This window comes from Bombina bombina, chromosome 3, assembly GCF_027579735.1.
Source record: "Bombina bombina isolate aBomBom1 chromosome 3, aBomBom1.pri, whole genome shotgun sequence".
Classification (NCBI taxonomy): domain Eukaryota; kingdom Metazoa; phylum Chordata; class Amphibia; order Anura; family Bombinatoridae; genus Bombina; species Bombina bombina.
In genome coordinates, this window is record NC_069501.1 from 460,283,230 (window position 1) to 460,301,605 (window position 18,376).

An 18,376-nucleotide genomic window follows, 5' to 3' on the forward strand; every position below is an offset into this window, starting at 1 on the left:
TTTTTAAATAATGATAGCAAGAGAACGAAGAAAAATTGAAAATAGGAGTAAATTAGAAAGTTGCTTAAAATTGCATGATCTTTCTGAATTACAAAAGAAAAAATTTGGGTTCAGTGTCCCTTTAAGGTGTAATTATGATCCATTGAGGGTACAACCACAGCAGTTGTACCCTACGTGTTCACAAACAGACCCCAACCATACCCATTTTTCTTACAGTGTAGGGGCTTTTCCTCCTGTGTCTGCAGCTGTCTTCAAAGCTGTTATCTTATTTTAACTCCTTACACGTGCCAGTTGGTCAAGCTCTACATATTTATACTGAGCACCTCTATCTTGGAACGTAGGTTTACTTGCACACTGTGACAGAAAGGGTTCACATGTGCTGGCTTTGTGTCAACAGACAACTGTATTGTGCACTTCAGGTTAGTGTGCAAAATAAAGAGCAGGAACTTTACATTTTTGTAGTGGCTGACTATATTATTTATTTAGCCTTTTTATATATGATATGTAACTTATAAACTGTGTAAAAACTGTAAAAATGTAAACTTCCTGCTCTGTATTGTGTGTCCTAGGAGCCAAAAGTGCACAATACAGCTGTGAAAAAGCTGCCAATATCTGTGAATGTTCAACACTCCTGTCACAAGGTATAAGGGTATGTGTCAGTGAGTGCTCAGTATGAAATTGGAGAGCTTCCACAAGTTCTAAAGGGATTAAATAAGAGAACTGTTTAGAGAATTGCAGGCACAGGATAAAAAAATAATAGCATGGTGAGTTGTAATCATTCTGTTGAAGTTGTGTCTAGGACAGTCTAGTCAAAATTAAACTTTCATGTTTCAGATAGAGCATACAATTTTACACAACTTTCCATTTTATTTCTGCAATCTAATTTGCTTTGTTTTCTTGGTATTTTTTCTTGAAAAGTTTACCTAGGTAGGCTAAGGCAGTGATTTGCAACCTTTTTTTTTGCAGTGGCACACTTTTTTACATTAAAAAATCCTGTGGCACACCACCATCCCAAAACTTTACAAAATCACACATTGTAGCCTAATACAGGATATATAATACAGTATATATATATATATATATATATATATATATATATACATACATACACACTGTACTGTGCTGTCATGCCATGCCTCCTACAAACTACACATGACATATTAACATTCATTCACATAATGATAATGGTTGTAAATGATGCCTGATGAGCCTGTCACATACCTCCCAATATTTAAAAATTTGAGAGAGGGACACCCCTGCACTGTTGTCAGTCTGCCACGGCACACCTGAGGATCCCTCATGGCACACTAGTGTGCCACGGCACACTGGTTGAAAAACACTGGGCTAAGGAGCTGAGAGCTAGCTGCTGATTGCTTGCTGCAGGCCTGTCTGGGGTTAACTGCCTGTGACTCTGGTGACAGTGCAGCTTCCTGAGAGTGCTGTTTTGCACCCAGGGCTGTGCATATTACAGGGTCATAGGATGTGTACCCGGTCCGGCCTGAGAGTGCTAACCCCACCCGTGTTTTGTATATGTTTGGGGAGATTACATAAGCCTGTGCACCCTCCATTTTTTCACAGTTGTTTGATTGTGAGCCTGCATTGTGTGGCTGTTTAGGGACCCAGGTTTTTGGAAGAGACCTTGATGAGGTACCTGGGCTTTTCCCATTTGGCCAGATGTGGTAACTAATTCTTCCATTGCTGTTTTTTATCTTAGTTGAGAGCTTGTGAGTGAGTGCTGGACTTTCTCTGTGTGCTATATGCCTCTTATCATTGGCTTCCCAATGTGTCCAGCTAGCTCCCAGTAGTGCATTGCTGCTTCTTCAATTAAGGATACCACAGCATGAAGCAAAACTGGTAGCAGAAGTAAAGTGGAAAGTTGTTTAAAATTGTATGCTCTGTCTGAATCACTAAAGAAAAATGTGGGTTTCATATCTCTTTAATGTCTTTAGTATTGGATTGCAGATGTCATTTTTTGTAAATGTACCCGCACATCTTTAATGTGGTTACATCTTTAAATTGTAAAGACCTTTGAATGACCTATGAAACACAAATAAACTAAGTATTTTTATTGCACATCATTTCATTATGCCTGTGGGTTGTCTATGTTGAAGTGTTAAAAATAAAATTTACAGACAGTACTTGAATTAACCGAATACGTAAAATTGACTTGTTTTATGATTTAATTAAATATTTTATTGCTTTGTAAAATCAGTTTCATTAAAAAAAGTGAAATTCAAAGTGACAGAAGTTTGGAGAACTTAGCTTTGTAGTTAATAAATAAACACCTAGATTACAAGTTTTGCGCTATCCTGGGTGCGTAAATAACGCAATAAAATGAGCGGTATTGCACTTTCCATAGTGCTGCCATTACGAGTTACTGAAGAACCTCCCTGTGCTGTGCGTTATGGTGTGTTAAGCTCCATACCACACAAAAACCAAGGGCTGACATTAATGGGGAGAGAGTGTAAGAAAAAAACTAACACCTGCGATCGCGGAATGGCAAATCACCATAACGCAACCCCATTGATGTCTAGAGGGAAAAGAAAATTACATTTAAACCTAACAGCCTAACATAAACCCCTAGTCTAAATACCACTAACCCGCCGCTCCCCAAAATCACTGACACTAAATAAAGTTATTAATCCCAAACCGCCGCTCCCCGATATCGCCATTGCTAAATAAAGTGATTAACCCCTAATCCGCCGCTCCCCAACATCGCCAACACTAAATAAACCTATTAACACCTAAACCGCCAGCCCCCCACATCGCGACTAATAAATAAACCTATTAACCCCTAATCCGCCACCCACCCACATTGCTACTACTATAATAAACCTATTAACCCCTATACCGCCGGCCCCCCACATAGCCAAAACTATAATAAATTATTAACCCCTAAACCGCCAGCCCGCCACATCACAACTAATAAATAAACCTATTAAACCCTAATCCGTCACTCACCCACATCGCTACTACTATAATAAACCTATTAACCCCTAAACCACCAGCCCCCCACATCGCAACTAATAAACTAAACCTGTTTACCCCTAAACAGTGGGCCACCCACATCGCAAAACAATAAATTTAACTATTAACACCTGAACCTAACACCCCCCTAACTTTAAATTAAAAGTTACAATATAACTATCTTACAATAAATAAAAACTTATCTGTAAAATAAAAAAACCTAAGATTAAAGTATAAATTAACCTAACATAACTATTCTAATAAAATAAAAAAAACTACCAATTAAAAAACCTACATTACAAATTTAAATAAACCTAATAGTACGAATTTTTTTAAAAAAATCTAACATTACAAAAAAACCGCTAAAATTACGAAAAATAAACAAACACTAAGATTACAAAAAATAAAAAAACAAAATTATCCAAAATAATAAAAATTGCACCTAATCTAATAGCCCTATAAAAACAAAAATCCTAAAATACCCATTGCCGTAAAGAGGCATTTGTATGGGCATTGTCCTTAAAAGGGCATTCAGCTCTTTTACTGCCCATCCCTAATCTAAAAAAAAAACACCCCAAAAAATGAAAAAAAAAAAAAAACCCTAACACTAACCCCAGAATATCTACTCACGGTTCCTGATGTCCAGTCATCCATCCTCATCCAGGCAGCAAAAAGTCTTCATCCAGGCGGCGACATCTACCTTCATCGCAGGACCATCTTCTATCTTCATCCCAGTGGCGCAGAGCTGTGGAGGCGTGGAGCTGTCCAGGACAAGTTATCACATTCAGCGCGGAGCATCCTCTTCATACGATCACCGCCGTACACTAAAGCTTTTTTAGATTAGGGATGGGCAGTAAAAGAGCTGAATGCCCTTTTAAGGGCAGTAAAAGAGCTGAATGCCCTTTTATGGGCAGTAAAAGAGCTGGGGACTTTGTAATTTTTTAATGTAAAAGAGCAGTTTAACTTAGGGCAATGCCCTAAAAAAGGCCCTTTAAAGGGCTATTGGTAGGTAATTAATAGGTTAGGGGGTGTTTTATTTTGGGGAGGTTTGTTTTTATAGGGCTATTAGATAAGGTGTAATTGTTTTTATTTTTGATCATTTCGTTTATTATTTTTTGTAATCTTAGAGTTTTTTATATTTCATATTTTTATTGTTTATTATTTTTAGTAATGTTAGATTTAAAAAAAAAATCATAGTATTAGGTTTATTTAAATTTGTATTTAGGTTTTTTTATTTTTTCGTAGTGTTAGGTTTTTTTAATCATGTAATTTAGGATTTTTAATTGTTAGTATTTCTCAGGTTCATTTATATATATTGTAACTTTTAATTTTAAGTTAGGTGGTGTTAGGTTTAGGGGTTAATAGTTTAATTTAGTGTTTTGCGATGTGGGGGGCCGGTGGTTTAGGGCTTAATAGGTTTAATTTATTAGTTATGATGTGGGGGGCTGGTGGTTTAGGGGTTAATAGGTTTAGTTTATTAGCTGTGAGGTGGGGGGCCGTTGTTTTTAGGGTTACTAGATTTATTTAGTGTTGACGATGTGGGGGGCTGACAGTTTAAGGGTTAATAGGTTTATATAGTGTTGGCGATGTGGGGGCCCGGTGGTTTAGGGGTTAATTTTAGTGTCGGCAATGTGGGCGGCGGCAGATTAGGGGTTAATAGGTTAATATAGTATTTGCGATGCAGGGATATGGTGTTTTAGAGGTTAATAGGTAGTTTATGGGTGTTAGTGTACTTTGTAACATTTTAGTTAAAAGTTTTGTGAAACAGTGTTGTTTCACAAAATCCATAGCTACTGGTCTCCGATCGCCGAATGGCTCGTGACGGTATAGACTGTAGTGCAAACATTTTATCCGGATCGCACAACCTGTAATACGGCGCTATGGAAAATCCTGTACTCAAACATAATTTTTTATGGAGGGTTGCATTAAGGCTAAAATGCTTGCGGTATAGCCGTACAGCAGCGACTTGTAATATGTGTTACAGGCCATTCCGCGCGCAATGGTCAATTTTTCACTCTCAATATTGTAGCATTTGATACCAAACAGTTTGAATGAGTGTAGTCAATGTTCAATAAAATGAGTTAGGCAATCTTATACTCTATTCATAGGATGCAATATTTGCTGCATAAACATCAAGTTTACTCCAGGCCCATAACTGTATTCAAATTATCAACCTGTCATGTTTTACTAACATATATACTTCTGTGGTTTATTTGCCCCCTGCTTTCTTGTAATTTCCTAATCCTGTGTAGGCTGGAGGTACATACACCACACTTGACAAGCTTATATACGCAGTGACTCTTTGATAAGGGCAATAGTTTATTTATATATGTTCCTTATTGGCTACAACAGAGGAAATAAGATACTTTTAAAAAGGCATGCCCCCTAGTGGAAGTTTTAGAATTTAATTATTTTTTTTTTGGGGGGGGGGGGGTTAATGGGGGGGGGGGGATAACAAAGGTGACAGCAATCAGCCATTCACAAATGCATACATACTTATTCTTGCACATGCTCAGTAGGAGCTGGTGACTCAAAAAGTTTAAATATTAAAAGACTGTGCACATTTTGTTAATGGAAGTAAATTGGAAAGTTGTTTAAAATTGCATGCTCTATCTGAATAATGAAAGTTTAATTTTGATTGAGTGTCCCTTTGAATGCTAAGCACTTTCCCACCTGGGTGCTAAGGTTTTCTTAAAGGGTTTTTTATTTAATATTTTTAAAAATATTTTTTTTTTACTTTTTTTTTTATTTATTTCAGATCCCTAAGACTTAGACCGTTGGAAAGGTTAGGCGATTACCTTTTCAACGGTGGGTCTTGGGGGTCTGTAGCTGCTTAGATGCCTGAGATACAGGCTTATAAGCAGCATGACTCTGCTCCTATATTTAACATTGTTAATGTTAAATAAAGTTGCGTGGTGACGTCATCACGTTTATTGCGCGTGACGTCACCATACAAAACGGAAGCCCCGGCGATGCCTTTCATTATGCAGCACCTATCGCCGGGGTAGGAGTGGGTGGGAGCCCCCAGATCTCCCTCAAGTTGGGAGAGTGCTAGTGACGGCTCTGAGCCGTCATTAGCACCAGAGTGGGAAACTCTGTGACGGCTCAGAGCCGTCATTAGCACTCAAGGGGTTAACTACTGTTCTCTATATGACTGTCTAAAACAAAAACAAAAAAATATAAATCCAGTGCAGTTCAAAACCTAAATATGCATTTCCTGTTAGCTTCAATATCAGTTTAGAAGGGGGAGCATTGGCTAAAACGTTTTATGCATGAATATGTTAACATACTTGCACATAATAAAACATTCAAGTTTAAGGGACAGTAAACTGTGTTTTTTTCTCCTCTTTAAAGGGACAGTAAAGTCCAAAATAAACTTTTATGATATAGATAGGGCATGTAATTTTAAACAACTTTCCCATTTACTTTTATCACCAATTTTGCTTTGTTCTCTCGCTAAACCTAGGTAGGCTCATATGCTAATTTCTTAGACCTTGAAGGCCGCTTCTTATGTGAATGCATTTTGACAGTTTTTCACCACTAGAGGGCGTTAGGTCATGTGTGCCATATAGATAACATTGAGCTCACGTATGTAAAGTTACCTAGGAGTAAGCACTGATTGGCTAAAATGCAAGTCTGTCAAAAGAACTGAAATAAGGGGCAGTCTGCAGTGGCTTAGATAAAAGGTAATCACAGAGGTAAAAAGTGTATTAACATAACAGTGTTGGTTATGCAAAACTGGGGAATGGTAAATAAAGGGATTATCTATCTTTTTAAATAACAAAAATTCTGGTGTTGACTGTCCCTTTAATGTGTTCCCAATGAACCTTTTACCTGCTGGACTGTATTCAATTGTTTACATACAGTATATCTCATTTACCTTTGCAATTCAATACTAAATACTATTTATAGAAAAGCAATGCAAATTAAGATTTAGAAGAATTTATACTCCCAGCGGGTAATGGGACAGAGTTGGAGATAATAAAATGCTCATTCATCCGTTGCTCTCTGTATTGGTCTCACTGTGTATGAAGAGATAACTATTTTGTGTAAATATAGAGAGGTAAGCTAATGAGCACTGCTCTTCCTTTTTACTAGGTTGTGATTTTAATTAGCAGAGACATCTATTTAATGTACAAAAATGTACCTATAGGGACAATTCCCCATACATTTTAAACTTTCCGCTGATATTACAAATCATTGTAAACACATTATGGTATTGGTGTCCCCAGAAATTTCATCTTGGGGCTGCACTTCAAGGAGGCCTACCAGTAATTTGTGGGTGAGGCCTCGATGAGAGGAAGAGACTAGACATGTGGGCGGGGCTTGCCATGTCATGGATGGGATTGGCTGTGCTATGACCTGGCTGGGTGTGACATGAGTGGTGACAGCTGGGCCTCCACAGTGTCTAAAGTGGAGGTGGGAAGCACATGGGGCATCCATTATGCAGAATCTGCAATATTCTGGCCATGTTAAAGGACTATTATTAATAGTATTAGTAGATATGCATAAAAAATAAGTCGCAAAATTTCCCAAAAATGTGAATACAAAAATACTTTAAAGGATTTTCAACATCATGATAGCAAAATTTGCTTTTCTTCTTAGGGAAACAACCATTAAATTGCTCTTAATTGTCGTTTGCCTTACCGCCTTGGCTGTGAACAAGTAGAGGCAGATATAAATATGCTCCTTTACTGATCAAGCAATCACTGTGAATTATATAGGAGGGTCAAGGTTCTGAATTTCATGGAATACACTGCAGACTTTCTGATGGGAGGGAAAATGGCAATTTGCCGAAAAACAGGTAAACTTAATTATGAAAGTACATTGCAATGTTTATATTATGTATAATTCAAATTTCATAGAAAATTGATAGAAAATTATGGTTTGAGTTTAATATCCCTTTAAACAAAGTTTGGGAGTCAGTGATGCCATGCTAAGGGTCCATATATCTGAAATTAGATATAGCAGCATTTTCACAGAAAACACCTGCAGCACTAAATTCTGCTTTGTCTGGTTACACAAGTGATTCAGCATGGATTTACTAAACTATTAATACACTAGTCCTAAAGCCTGTGTACATGGGCCAATTTTTTAAGTACCGCGGTTCCAACCCTCTTTCCCCATTCTCTTTTGCGCTCTCTCTCCCCCTCTCTTTTGCACTCTCTCTCCCCCCCTCTTTTGAGGTCTCTCTCTCCCCCCTCTTTTGTGCTCTCCCCCCCCTCTTTTGCTCTCTCTCTCTCCCCTCTTGTGCTCTCTCTCTCCCCCGCTTTTGCTCTCTCCCCCCTCTTTTGTTCTCTCTCCCCTATTTTGCTTGCGCTCTCTCTCTCTTCCCCCCTCTTCTGCTCTCTCCCCCCTCTTTTTTGCTCTCTCTCTCTCGCTCACCCTCTTTTGCTCTCTCCCCCCTCTTTTGCTCTCTCTCTCTCTCTCTCTCTCTCTCACCCTCTTTTGCTCTCTCCCCCTCTTTTGCTCTCTCTCTCTCCCCTATTTTGATCTCTCTCTCTCCCCTATTTTGCTCTCTCTCCTCCCTCTTTTGCTCTCTCTCCTCCCTCTTTTGCTCTCTCTCCCCCCTCTTTTGTGCTCTCTCTCTCCCCCCTCTCTTTTGCTCTCTCTCCCCCCTCTCTTTTGCTCTATCTCCCCCTCTCTTTTGCTCTCTCTCCCCCTCTCTTTTGCACTCTCTCCCACTCTCTTTTGAGCTCTCTCCCCCTCTCTTTTGTGCTCTCTCCCCCCTCTCTTTTGCACTCTCTCCCCCCTCTCTTTTGCGCTCTCTCCCCCTCTCTTTGCACTCTCTCCCCCTTTTGCACTCTCTCCCTCTTTTGCACTCACTATCCCCCTTCTCTTTTGCACTCTCTCTCCCCCCTCTTTTGCACTCTCTTTCTTCCCCCTCTCTTTTGAGCTCTCTCCCCCTCTCTTTTGAGCTCTCTCCCCCTCTCTTTTGAGCTCTCTCTCTCCCTCTCTTTTGTACTCTCTCCCCCCTCTCTTTTGAGCTCTCTCTCCCCCTCTTTTGTGCTCTCTCTCTCCCACTCTTTTGCGCTCTCTCTCCCCCTCTTTTGCGCTCTCTCCCCGCTCTCTTTTGCTCTCTCTCTCCGCTCTATTTTGCTCTCTCTCCCCCCTCTTTTGCTCTATCTCCCCCTCTTTTTGCTCTCTCTCCTCTCTTTTGCTCTCTCTCTCTCCCTCCCCCTCTCTTTTGCTCTCTCCCCCCCTCTTTTGCTCTCTCTCTCCCCCTCTTTTGCTCTCTCTCCCCCCCTCTTTTGCTCTCTCTCCTCTCGTTTGCTCTCTCTCTCCTCTCTTTTGCTCTCTCTCTCTCTCTTCCCCCCTCTTTTGCTCGCTTTCTCTCTATCCCTCCTCTCTTTTGGTCTCTCCCACCTCTTTTGGTCTCTCCCGTCGGCCACACCCTTCACGTGTGCCCCCGTGAGGCCACGCCCATTGGACATGCCCATTGGACACGCCGCCTAGCTGCGCCCGGCCACGTCTCCATCACGGCACGCCCGGTCACGCCCCCACCAGGCAGCTTCTGCAGTGCGCACTCCTCTGCTGTTCAAGGTCAGGTATGTTTTTCCTCTGCAGTCTCTACTGCGCATGACTGCATCTGACAAACATACCTGGCTTTTATTATATAGGATGGTTACTTTTAAAAGGGACATTTAACTCAACGCATCTATCATGCATAAGCATCAGCTGCTGTTGATTGCAGTAAAGTATGCTGCCAGTTCAGAGCTGATTTTAACAAGGGCTAAACACAGTATTATTGGCACGCAATAGTGCAAAAGGAAGGCGATGTAAAACATTAGATTGTGTCCTTTTAACTAGCCCATATCATTTACTTTTGCTTTGACTATGTATTTTTTTGCTTCCATTATGATCTGTGAAAATCCTTAGAAACATTGAAAGATCCAAATAGTAGCACCAGGCTAGTTATTAGGTGATCCACAATGCTATGGTCACTTACCGTCCAGTTAATCGTCAACTCATTTGGTGCCCCTCCTCCTCCAGTAACGCCTGACGGGGCCACATTGGGAGCTGCAGATACACAGGCAATACATGAACTGTCTTCTATTTCACAGGAGAGTGTTATATACCCCACATCAGGAAATTAAACTGTGTTCAAAAGAGAACACTGACAACCAAACAATGTTATCAGATTATCCCCATACATGAAAACAGGTAAATTATTCTGTACCTAATTTAAAATTAGATGTTAAAAACCTCAATTATAAGCCTAAAGCAAAAATAATAAGAATCCTTTGAATCAAATCACCAAAACAGTGAAATTAATAGTATTTTTTTAAGAATCAGATTATTGAATGTAAAAGTAAAAATGAAATAAGTGATATATTACATACTCTAATTAGTTAAAGACATAGTTAAAGAACTGCTTGGAAACCGCAGAGAACTGCTACTGACCCAACCAGCATGGGGTAGTCACACAAACCAGCTACATGATTGTTATTGGGTCAGTGGCAGTTTCCTCCCAGGTGATGACATGACTAAGAACCTATTGCAGGTTTGAAACGTTGTTATTGTTTGTACTCATTAAAAAAAAATAAAGGTTTTTAAAAAAATATTATCTGGAGGCTGGAAAACCTTGAATTATAACAGTTTCCTCCCATGACCAGCAGTTCTCTATGGTTACTGAGTGGTACTTTAACTATGTGTTTAACCTATCATATCTCTTACCAGATTCTTTTGTCCGAGCAATGGCAGAGGGGGTGCTTGGCTCTCCCATGCCCAAGATATTGCTTGCCACCACACGGAAGAGGTAATCTGTCCAAGGAGTAAGGCCAACTACTTGGGCTGATTCTTCATTACCCTCAACAGTCGGTGGATCTGGAGGAAAATTTAAAGAATATTGTTGGTTTCAACTTATATGGTAAAATACCAGGAAATATAGGAACCTGCTACATATGCCACTAATTAGCACTTACTGTAATGTAGATGTACCAAGTAGTATATCATTTATTTGCCCTACAGTAGTATTCCTGCACTCTCTTAGTTTAGAGTTTGACAAATGATATTTACAGGCCATGTTATCCTTTTTTTGTTTTTTCTTAAATTTACATGGGACATCGAGGGAACTGGCTATTATCCAGGAAAACAAGGATGCTGAGGTTGGTGGTTTTTATGATATTTGTTTTGCTTTGAGAAGTTTGATGCTTTTTCTTTTGGGTCGGATTGGGGTTGAGTGATAACATTTTGGTTATATTGTGGGCTACATTGGGCCGTGGTTATTTTGGTTATATTTTGGTTTTCTTAGAAGTATGACTATCCTTTTTTGGCACTAATAAATTCTATTTCTGTGTCCACTTCTTTTTTCTTTTTCTAATTATTGTTGTAAAAAGGTTATTCCTCATGCTCAATATATATTACTGATATTTTTTATAGTGCCAACAAGCAATCAAACTGCAGCCTCTGCCATACCCTGTTGTGAAGCTGACCTGCTGTTTCCTGAGCAAACTAGGCCCCCACTTCCTTTCCTGAAGCACTTTTCTGAACACCTTTTTCAGGGACCTTTTATTGCATATATTATACATGGAAAACTGACCTGTTCGCGCTGTCCTCCATATCTCCATCTGTGGCTCCCTCACCTGCACCACATAGCGGCTTATAGGGCTGTGATTATCAAATCCTCGACTCCAATTCAGATGGACACTTGTATTTGCTACATCCCTCACTACCACACCCCCTGGGGGACCAGGAGGACCTGTATGGATCATAGAGACAGAAGAAAGAAACTGTGGCATATACTTTTGGTATATAAAGTAAGATTGTAAAAAAAAATGTTTTTAGAAATAATTCCAAAGAGCAGATCAAACAAATTGTTTATATTCATTTAATTCTATGGGTTAGACTTTTGAGTTAGAGGTCTGCCTTTTTTATGTTATCTTAGTCTGATAAGGCAGACCACGTTATATTAAAGGGACATTAAACACCTACTCTCTTTAGTGAGACCAAAAAGCAAAATGGTGCAAATTTCCTGAACCTGCTATTTTATTTACAGTATCTGCAGGTTACAGAATTTGCTTTTTGGCCTCTCTAGGGAGCGTGGAACAAGTTTAATTTTTATTCATCAGTAAGAGGTGTTTAATGTGCCTTTAAGAGTCATTTTCAGCAATTTTTACAAACAGTCAAATCATGAGATACCTAAAGGGGCAGTCAAGTCAAAATTAAACTTTCATGATTTAGATAGGGCATGCTATTTTAAACAACATTCCAATTTACTTTTACCATCAAATTTGCTTTGTTTTCTTGGTATTCTTTGTGGAAAGATAAACTTAGGTAGGCTCATATACTAATTTCTAAGCCTCTAAACTGCCTCTTATCTCAGTGCATTTTGACAGTTTTTGACAGTTAGACACTGTTAAGTCATGTGTGTCATATAGATAACATTTCTGCCCACTCCTTTGGAGTTATTCTGGAGTCTGCACTGAGTGGCTAAAATGCAAGTGTGTCAAAAGAACTGAGATAAGTGGGCAGTCTGCAGAGGCTTAGATACAAGGTAATCGCAGAGGTAAAAAGTATATTAATATAACAGTGTTGGTTATAAAAAAAACTGGGGAATGGGTAATAAAGGGATTATCTATCTTTTTAAACAATAATTCTGGAGTAGACTGTCCCTTTAACAATGGGTTGCCAAACAACCCTAATAGAACTGAGAAATGTAAATTGGATTTCAACTTTAAAGGGACAGTGTACTATAAAATTGTTCTTTAATATGTTCGACTTGTTATACCAGTTGCAGTATATAATGGGAAATTGATCCTATATATTTTGTTATACAAAATAGCTGTTTGTGCTCTGAAACAATAGACCATTAAAATTAGCTTACAGAGAGAACAGATCTCATTATCATATCAATCTATATAAACTCAAAGGCTTTCTTATCTCTGTCTCATACAGCAATTGAAAAAAAAGTGTTAGTTTGTTAGTTACAATCTCTCACAGTAGGTGTGTACTTTCTTCTGCCGAAACGCGTTTACATAGCTTTTCTGTACCCATCATTGGGAATACATTAATTCAAAGAAAATTTTACAGTACAGATCCCAATGTCTTATTAGACATGTGAATTCAATTTTATTGCATGTTTAACAAGCAATGTCACTTCCGGCTCATTTCTATTTTTAAAGGGACGTGAAACCCCAAAAAAATCTGTTGTGATTTAGGTAGAACATACAACTTTAAACAACTTTCTAGTTTACTTCTATTATCAAATTTGCTTAATTCTCTTGGTATCATTTGTTGAAGGAGCAGCAATGTGCTTACGGTTTCTAACTGAACACATGGGGGAGCCAATGACAATTGGAATATATATGCATCCACCAATCAGCAGCTAGAACCTAGGTTCTTTACTGCTCCTAAACTTTTCTAGATTAACCTTTTAGTGAAGGATAACCAGAGAAGGAAGCAAATTAAATAATAGAAGTTAATTAGAAAGTGGTTTATGCTCTTTCTGAACCATGAAGAAAAAAAAATTGGGTTTCGTGTCCCTTTAACAATAAATAGTATTACAGGAATAACAGCTTGTTTACCCCTTTCTGTATACATCAATATATCTATATAGACTGGCTGTAAAAAACACACACAAAAAGTAATGCCAGATCCCTTACTGGCCTTTGTGATATCAGATTGGTGCATTTTAAAGGATCTGAATACAATGGCCTAGATAACAAAAAATGAATTTGTGAATCTAATAACTTGCAAACAAACAAATATTTGTCTCAATGTTGCAATATAAAAATAATATGACAAGATAAAACACAATATTCAGAATGTTCACTCCTTAAATTCCCACACGTATGAAAACAGATGACCTCAGGTATATTGTAAATTAAGAGCTATACTCAAATGGGACCTGATGATATAAACAATCATCTCTGCTCAGACTAGATGATATAGCACTACATGGCATGAGAGTTCTGCTGCATTTACAGTTTGCTTTGTATATTATATTACTTATATATAATATATATAGTTCTAATTATGCTTTGACAGTTTCTGTTTTACTTTAACATAAACTATATACTTATATATATATATATATATATATATATATATATATATATATTGTATTTTTTTTAAATAAATTGTACTTTGTATTACTTCTATTTAAAATAAAACTGGAAAATTGAAAGGTTCAGTTTTCCAGAGAGCTTCATTAGTTTCTATGGGCCCGGTAATCAAAAATTCTCTGGAGATAAACTATAGTGCAGACTTCACAGGGGCTGAACACACTGAATTCTATAAGAAAAAAGGAGAAATTTGAGATGCCTTCCATAAAAAGTAATGAGGCTCTCTGGGATACAAAATTTCACAGGGGAGAAAGAAGTTAGCAGAACATCAGGGACTCATAATTTTTGTAGCAAATACAATTTAAACTGAAATGTTTTCACTACAATTTAACTTGCTTTGGCCCCTTGTTTATTGCATATTAGCTTTTTGTCAGTTAAATGAGTTTATTATGAATTTTGAGCAAACTTCCCTTGCATATAGCTGACAAGATAATTCAGTTAGACTAGCTTGTGTAAACTGCTTAGAGCATTTCACAAGAATTGAGAGAGATCTTCAGACATACCCTGGAAACCCCCCCTCCTGTTCAGCCCAGGTCCCTCCCATTTCTGAAGCTGTGTTTTATTTTACAATAGAGCAAATAAAAAGTGCAATGTAATTTGTAAAATATACATATACATATACAAAGTATGATCTTAAATTGTATGTAACACAAAAACGTTCAAAACATAATCAGAATTTGTAAAATCACTGCTGGATCTAAGCCTCAATCTAAATGCATTAGCATACAAAACAGAAAGTGCAAAGCTTAAATGTAATAATACTAAATGGATACAATCTGAAGAGTAAATTAATATAAAATACAAAGCAAAAAGTGAAAGTGTAACAAAACTCATGTCATCCAGTACTATACTGCACTGGGCTTGTCTCTCCTTCACAAATGCAGAGAACACCCCTAAAAGAAGTATAGCAACTTTTGCCTGTCTATATTCTTGTGAGAGATCTCGCAATGCTGGAGGATCATTTTAGAGAATCTCATCTAAATCGGAGAGCTTCATTAGAGTGAGATATCTCTCATCTCTCTGGAACTTCCAGGTTCCGCTCTTTTTCTTTTAGCATTCAGTGAGTTCAGCCCCTGTACATCCTTTTTACTGTAATTATTTTTCAACATTCAAACTCCACCCACCATTTGCCTTATTTTGAGGAGCCAATCTGGGCTTTAGTCCACAGACAAGGGTAGTCACAGTCATAAAGTTAGTTTAAAGTGTATTGTTTTGCAGTTATTATCAGTTGAAGCCAATTAAGGCCATATTGGGCTAAGATTTAGGTGTAAAATCGTGACCCTCTCTAAAATGCACCCACTATCTATTTTTCATTCTATCCAGCATAACTTCTTTACCATAACAACACAGACATGCAAATATTTTACAATTGCTTCAACTGTGCACTGTGTTGACGTTTTAATAGTTGTTTTTCCTACATTGATGGCGGTTCTTGTTATGATGTGGGAGATATCATGTATTGGGCACCTCACACGATAGATACTAATGGCAGGACCCACACTAATAAAACATTAGAAAGGGGTAGATGAAGAAAGTGAATTTCAGAGATGATCTCATCTTTGCAATAAGGCCCTCAACAACCACACAGTGTCTATGAATCTAGCCCATTGAGTAGAAGAGGGATTGAAATATATATATATATATATATATATATATATATATATATATATATATATATATATAAGTATCCAAACAGGTGCACTCACTGTGACACAAGGCATCCGCCGGGGTGCTGCGTAGAAGACAAATAGCAATATCCGTTCAACCCCTAAAGGCAGAGAAACGCTTCACTCTCCGGTCTTATCAAATATCCTTTATTAGGTATCCAGCATTAATTGACAAATCCCCCAAACGTTTCGATACCAGTTGGTATCTTTATCAATGGGTAATCAGAACATATCTATCCCAAAAGAACCTTCTTTTGGGATAGATATGTTCTGATTACCCATTGATAAAGATACCAACTGGTATCGAAACGTTTGGGGGATTTGTCAATTAATGCTGGATACCTAATAAAGGATATTTGATAAGACCGGAGAGCGAAGCGTTTCTCTGCCTTTAGGGGTTGAACGGATATTGCTATATATATATATATATATATATATATATATATATAAATAATAATTTTTTTGGATTAAAGAAAAAATTATATTAATCAACAAGAAAACTGAGGTTACCCAGTAGTCATCTATACATCTTAAATTGTAAGTTCTTTGTGTAAGTTAATAAATAAAATAAAAAAAATTCTATGTATTCCACATTTACAAATGACAGATTACAAGTGTTATAAACAAATATTTTTTAATATAAAACAACAAGTTTGATCAAAACACTGTATTTAAAGGGACATTAAACAGCAAAAAGAAAATGGTCTGTGTTAGGGCATTTTGTTATTGAACCCATACAAAATGGCTAAACATTAGTGCTAACCTAGAAATGTTTTTCAACATTGGATACTAAGGGAGTGTAAAATTGGCTAATAGAAGTAAATTGATTTGTCTTAAAATTGCAAACTCTATCTCAACCATGAAAGTTTACGTCCCTTTAAATTTGTTATACTTCCAACTGTTTGTGTTGTTTTATATAAACCAATGGCATTCCATAATAATGTGGGAGAATAGTGGTGAGTGATTTGAAAAATCTTACCTCGGATGAGAAGTGATGCTGATGCTGATGCTTGGTCTACAACAGTCTGTGCTGTACATGTGTATTTCCCAGCATGCCTCAGCTGAGCGCGAAGAATATGCAAATCTCCCACTGCTTCATCCTGCACAGATATTATCAGCTATCACCTCATGCTGTAGTATTGCATGATTTAACAAGAGCTATAGGCATCTGTTTATGATTAGCTATACATTGCAGTTAGGGATGGGCGAATGTTTCTAAAAATGTGAAATTTAAAATGAATTTTGATACATTCGTTCATTTGAATCGAATTTCGTATGTTTATATAAGATTCTAACATTCTATTTTCAAATTTTCATTTTCAAAATTTTCAGTAACATTCAAAAATATTTGTTCGAATAATAGAATGTTTAGCTATGTATTTTATATCACATTCAATTTTGAACTGTAAAATTCTAATTTGAATGTGACATTCGAATTCAAATGTCACATTAGAACTCAAAATAGTATTTCTAGTCTACAACTGTGTTTTATAAATGTAATATTCTAATTTGGATGTGACATTCTAATTCAAAATAGTATTTCTAGTCTACAACTGTGTTGAATAAATATAATGTTCAATTTTGAATGCCACATTTGAATGCAAATGTCACATTCAAATTTGAAATAGTATTTCTAGTCTACAACTGTGTTTTATAAATGTATTATTCAAATTCGAATTTGACATTCAAATTCAAAATAGTATTTCTAGTCTACGACTGTGTTGTATGAATGTAATATTCGAATGTCACATTTGAATTCGAATGTAGCATTCAAATTTGAAATAGTATTTCTAGTCTACAACTGTATTTTATAAAATGTAATATTCGAATTTGAATGTCACATTCAAATTCAAAAGTGACTTTCAAAAACTGTAAATAACATTCGATAAAAGAATTTTTAAGAATATTCGTTCTTATCAACATTCTATTATGTAAATTGAATTTCTACAATAACATTTGTTCTAAAATTCGAATATAAACACATTCGCCCATCCCTAATTGCAGTAGCCCTCTCTAAGCAATCTAATTGGTAGTAACATAAAGGGACACTAAACACTAAATACACTTCATGCACCTCCTTGTAATAATCGGTGCTGCCATTTTGAATAAATGTTACACTGCAGGTATCTGAAGGAGAGTTTCTGCACGTGCAAGCACATCAGCACTAGAATGCAGAGATAGATTTCAAGATGACTTGAGGGAGGTGGGAAACCTCAATACTATGCTTATGAAATGTATTTAGTGTTTATTGTCTCTTAAAGGGACATTAAACACTAAATAAATTCTAGATAGAATGATGCAGTCAAAGAAAAGATTAGTCTGAGAATAAGCTGCAGATGTATTTTTTAAAGTTTCATTAGCTGTTTAAATATTGACAAATTAAGTGTAAACTTTTAGTTTCTATAAAACAATGGAAGCTGCCATGTTGTAACTTAGATTACCTTCTCTGCTGTGGCCAATTAGAGACATTTATAAATAGGTCACAAGAGTGTGCAGCCAATGGCTGTGTGGAATATTACAGTTTTCTGCACTTCCATTTCTAACAGAAAGTGAAAAACTCACAATTTCAGAATGGAATTACAGGAAATGGGGGTAAAATAAATAATGAAAGTATATTGCAGAGGTTTTTTTATATATATATATATATACAATTTATCATTTTATATAACAATTTCA

At 37.0% G+C, this 18,376-nt stretch overlaps 1 protein-coding gene across 1 annotated transcript in view; it reads right to left on the reverse strand.

The window, feature by feature from the left end:
- Window positions 1-18,376, reverse strand: part of CNTN2 (contactin 2) — a 132,528-nt gene that overhangs the window by 45,776 nt on the left and 68,376 nt on the right. Inside the window, exons 15-18 of the mRNA XM_053704691.1 lie at window positions 16,680-16,800; window positions 11,510-11,668; window positions 10,645-10,794; window positions 9,917-9,987 (exon numbers count right to left, since the gene is read on the reverse strand). Coding sequence (XP_053560666.1) covers window positions 9,917-9,987; window positions 10,645-10,794; window positions 11,510-11,668; window positions 16,680-16,800 — 501 coding nt within the window. The remainder of the gene's footprint in view (window positions 1-9,916; window positions 9,988-10,644; window positions 10,795-11,509; window positions 11,669-16,679; window positions 16,801-18,376) is intronic.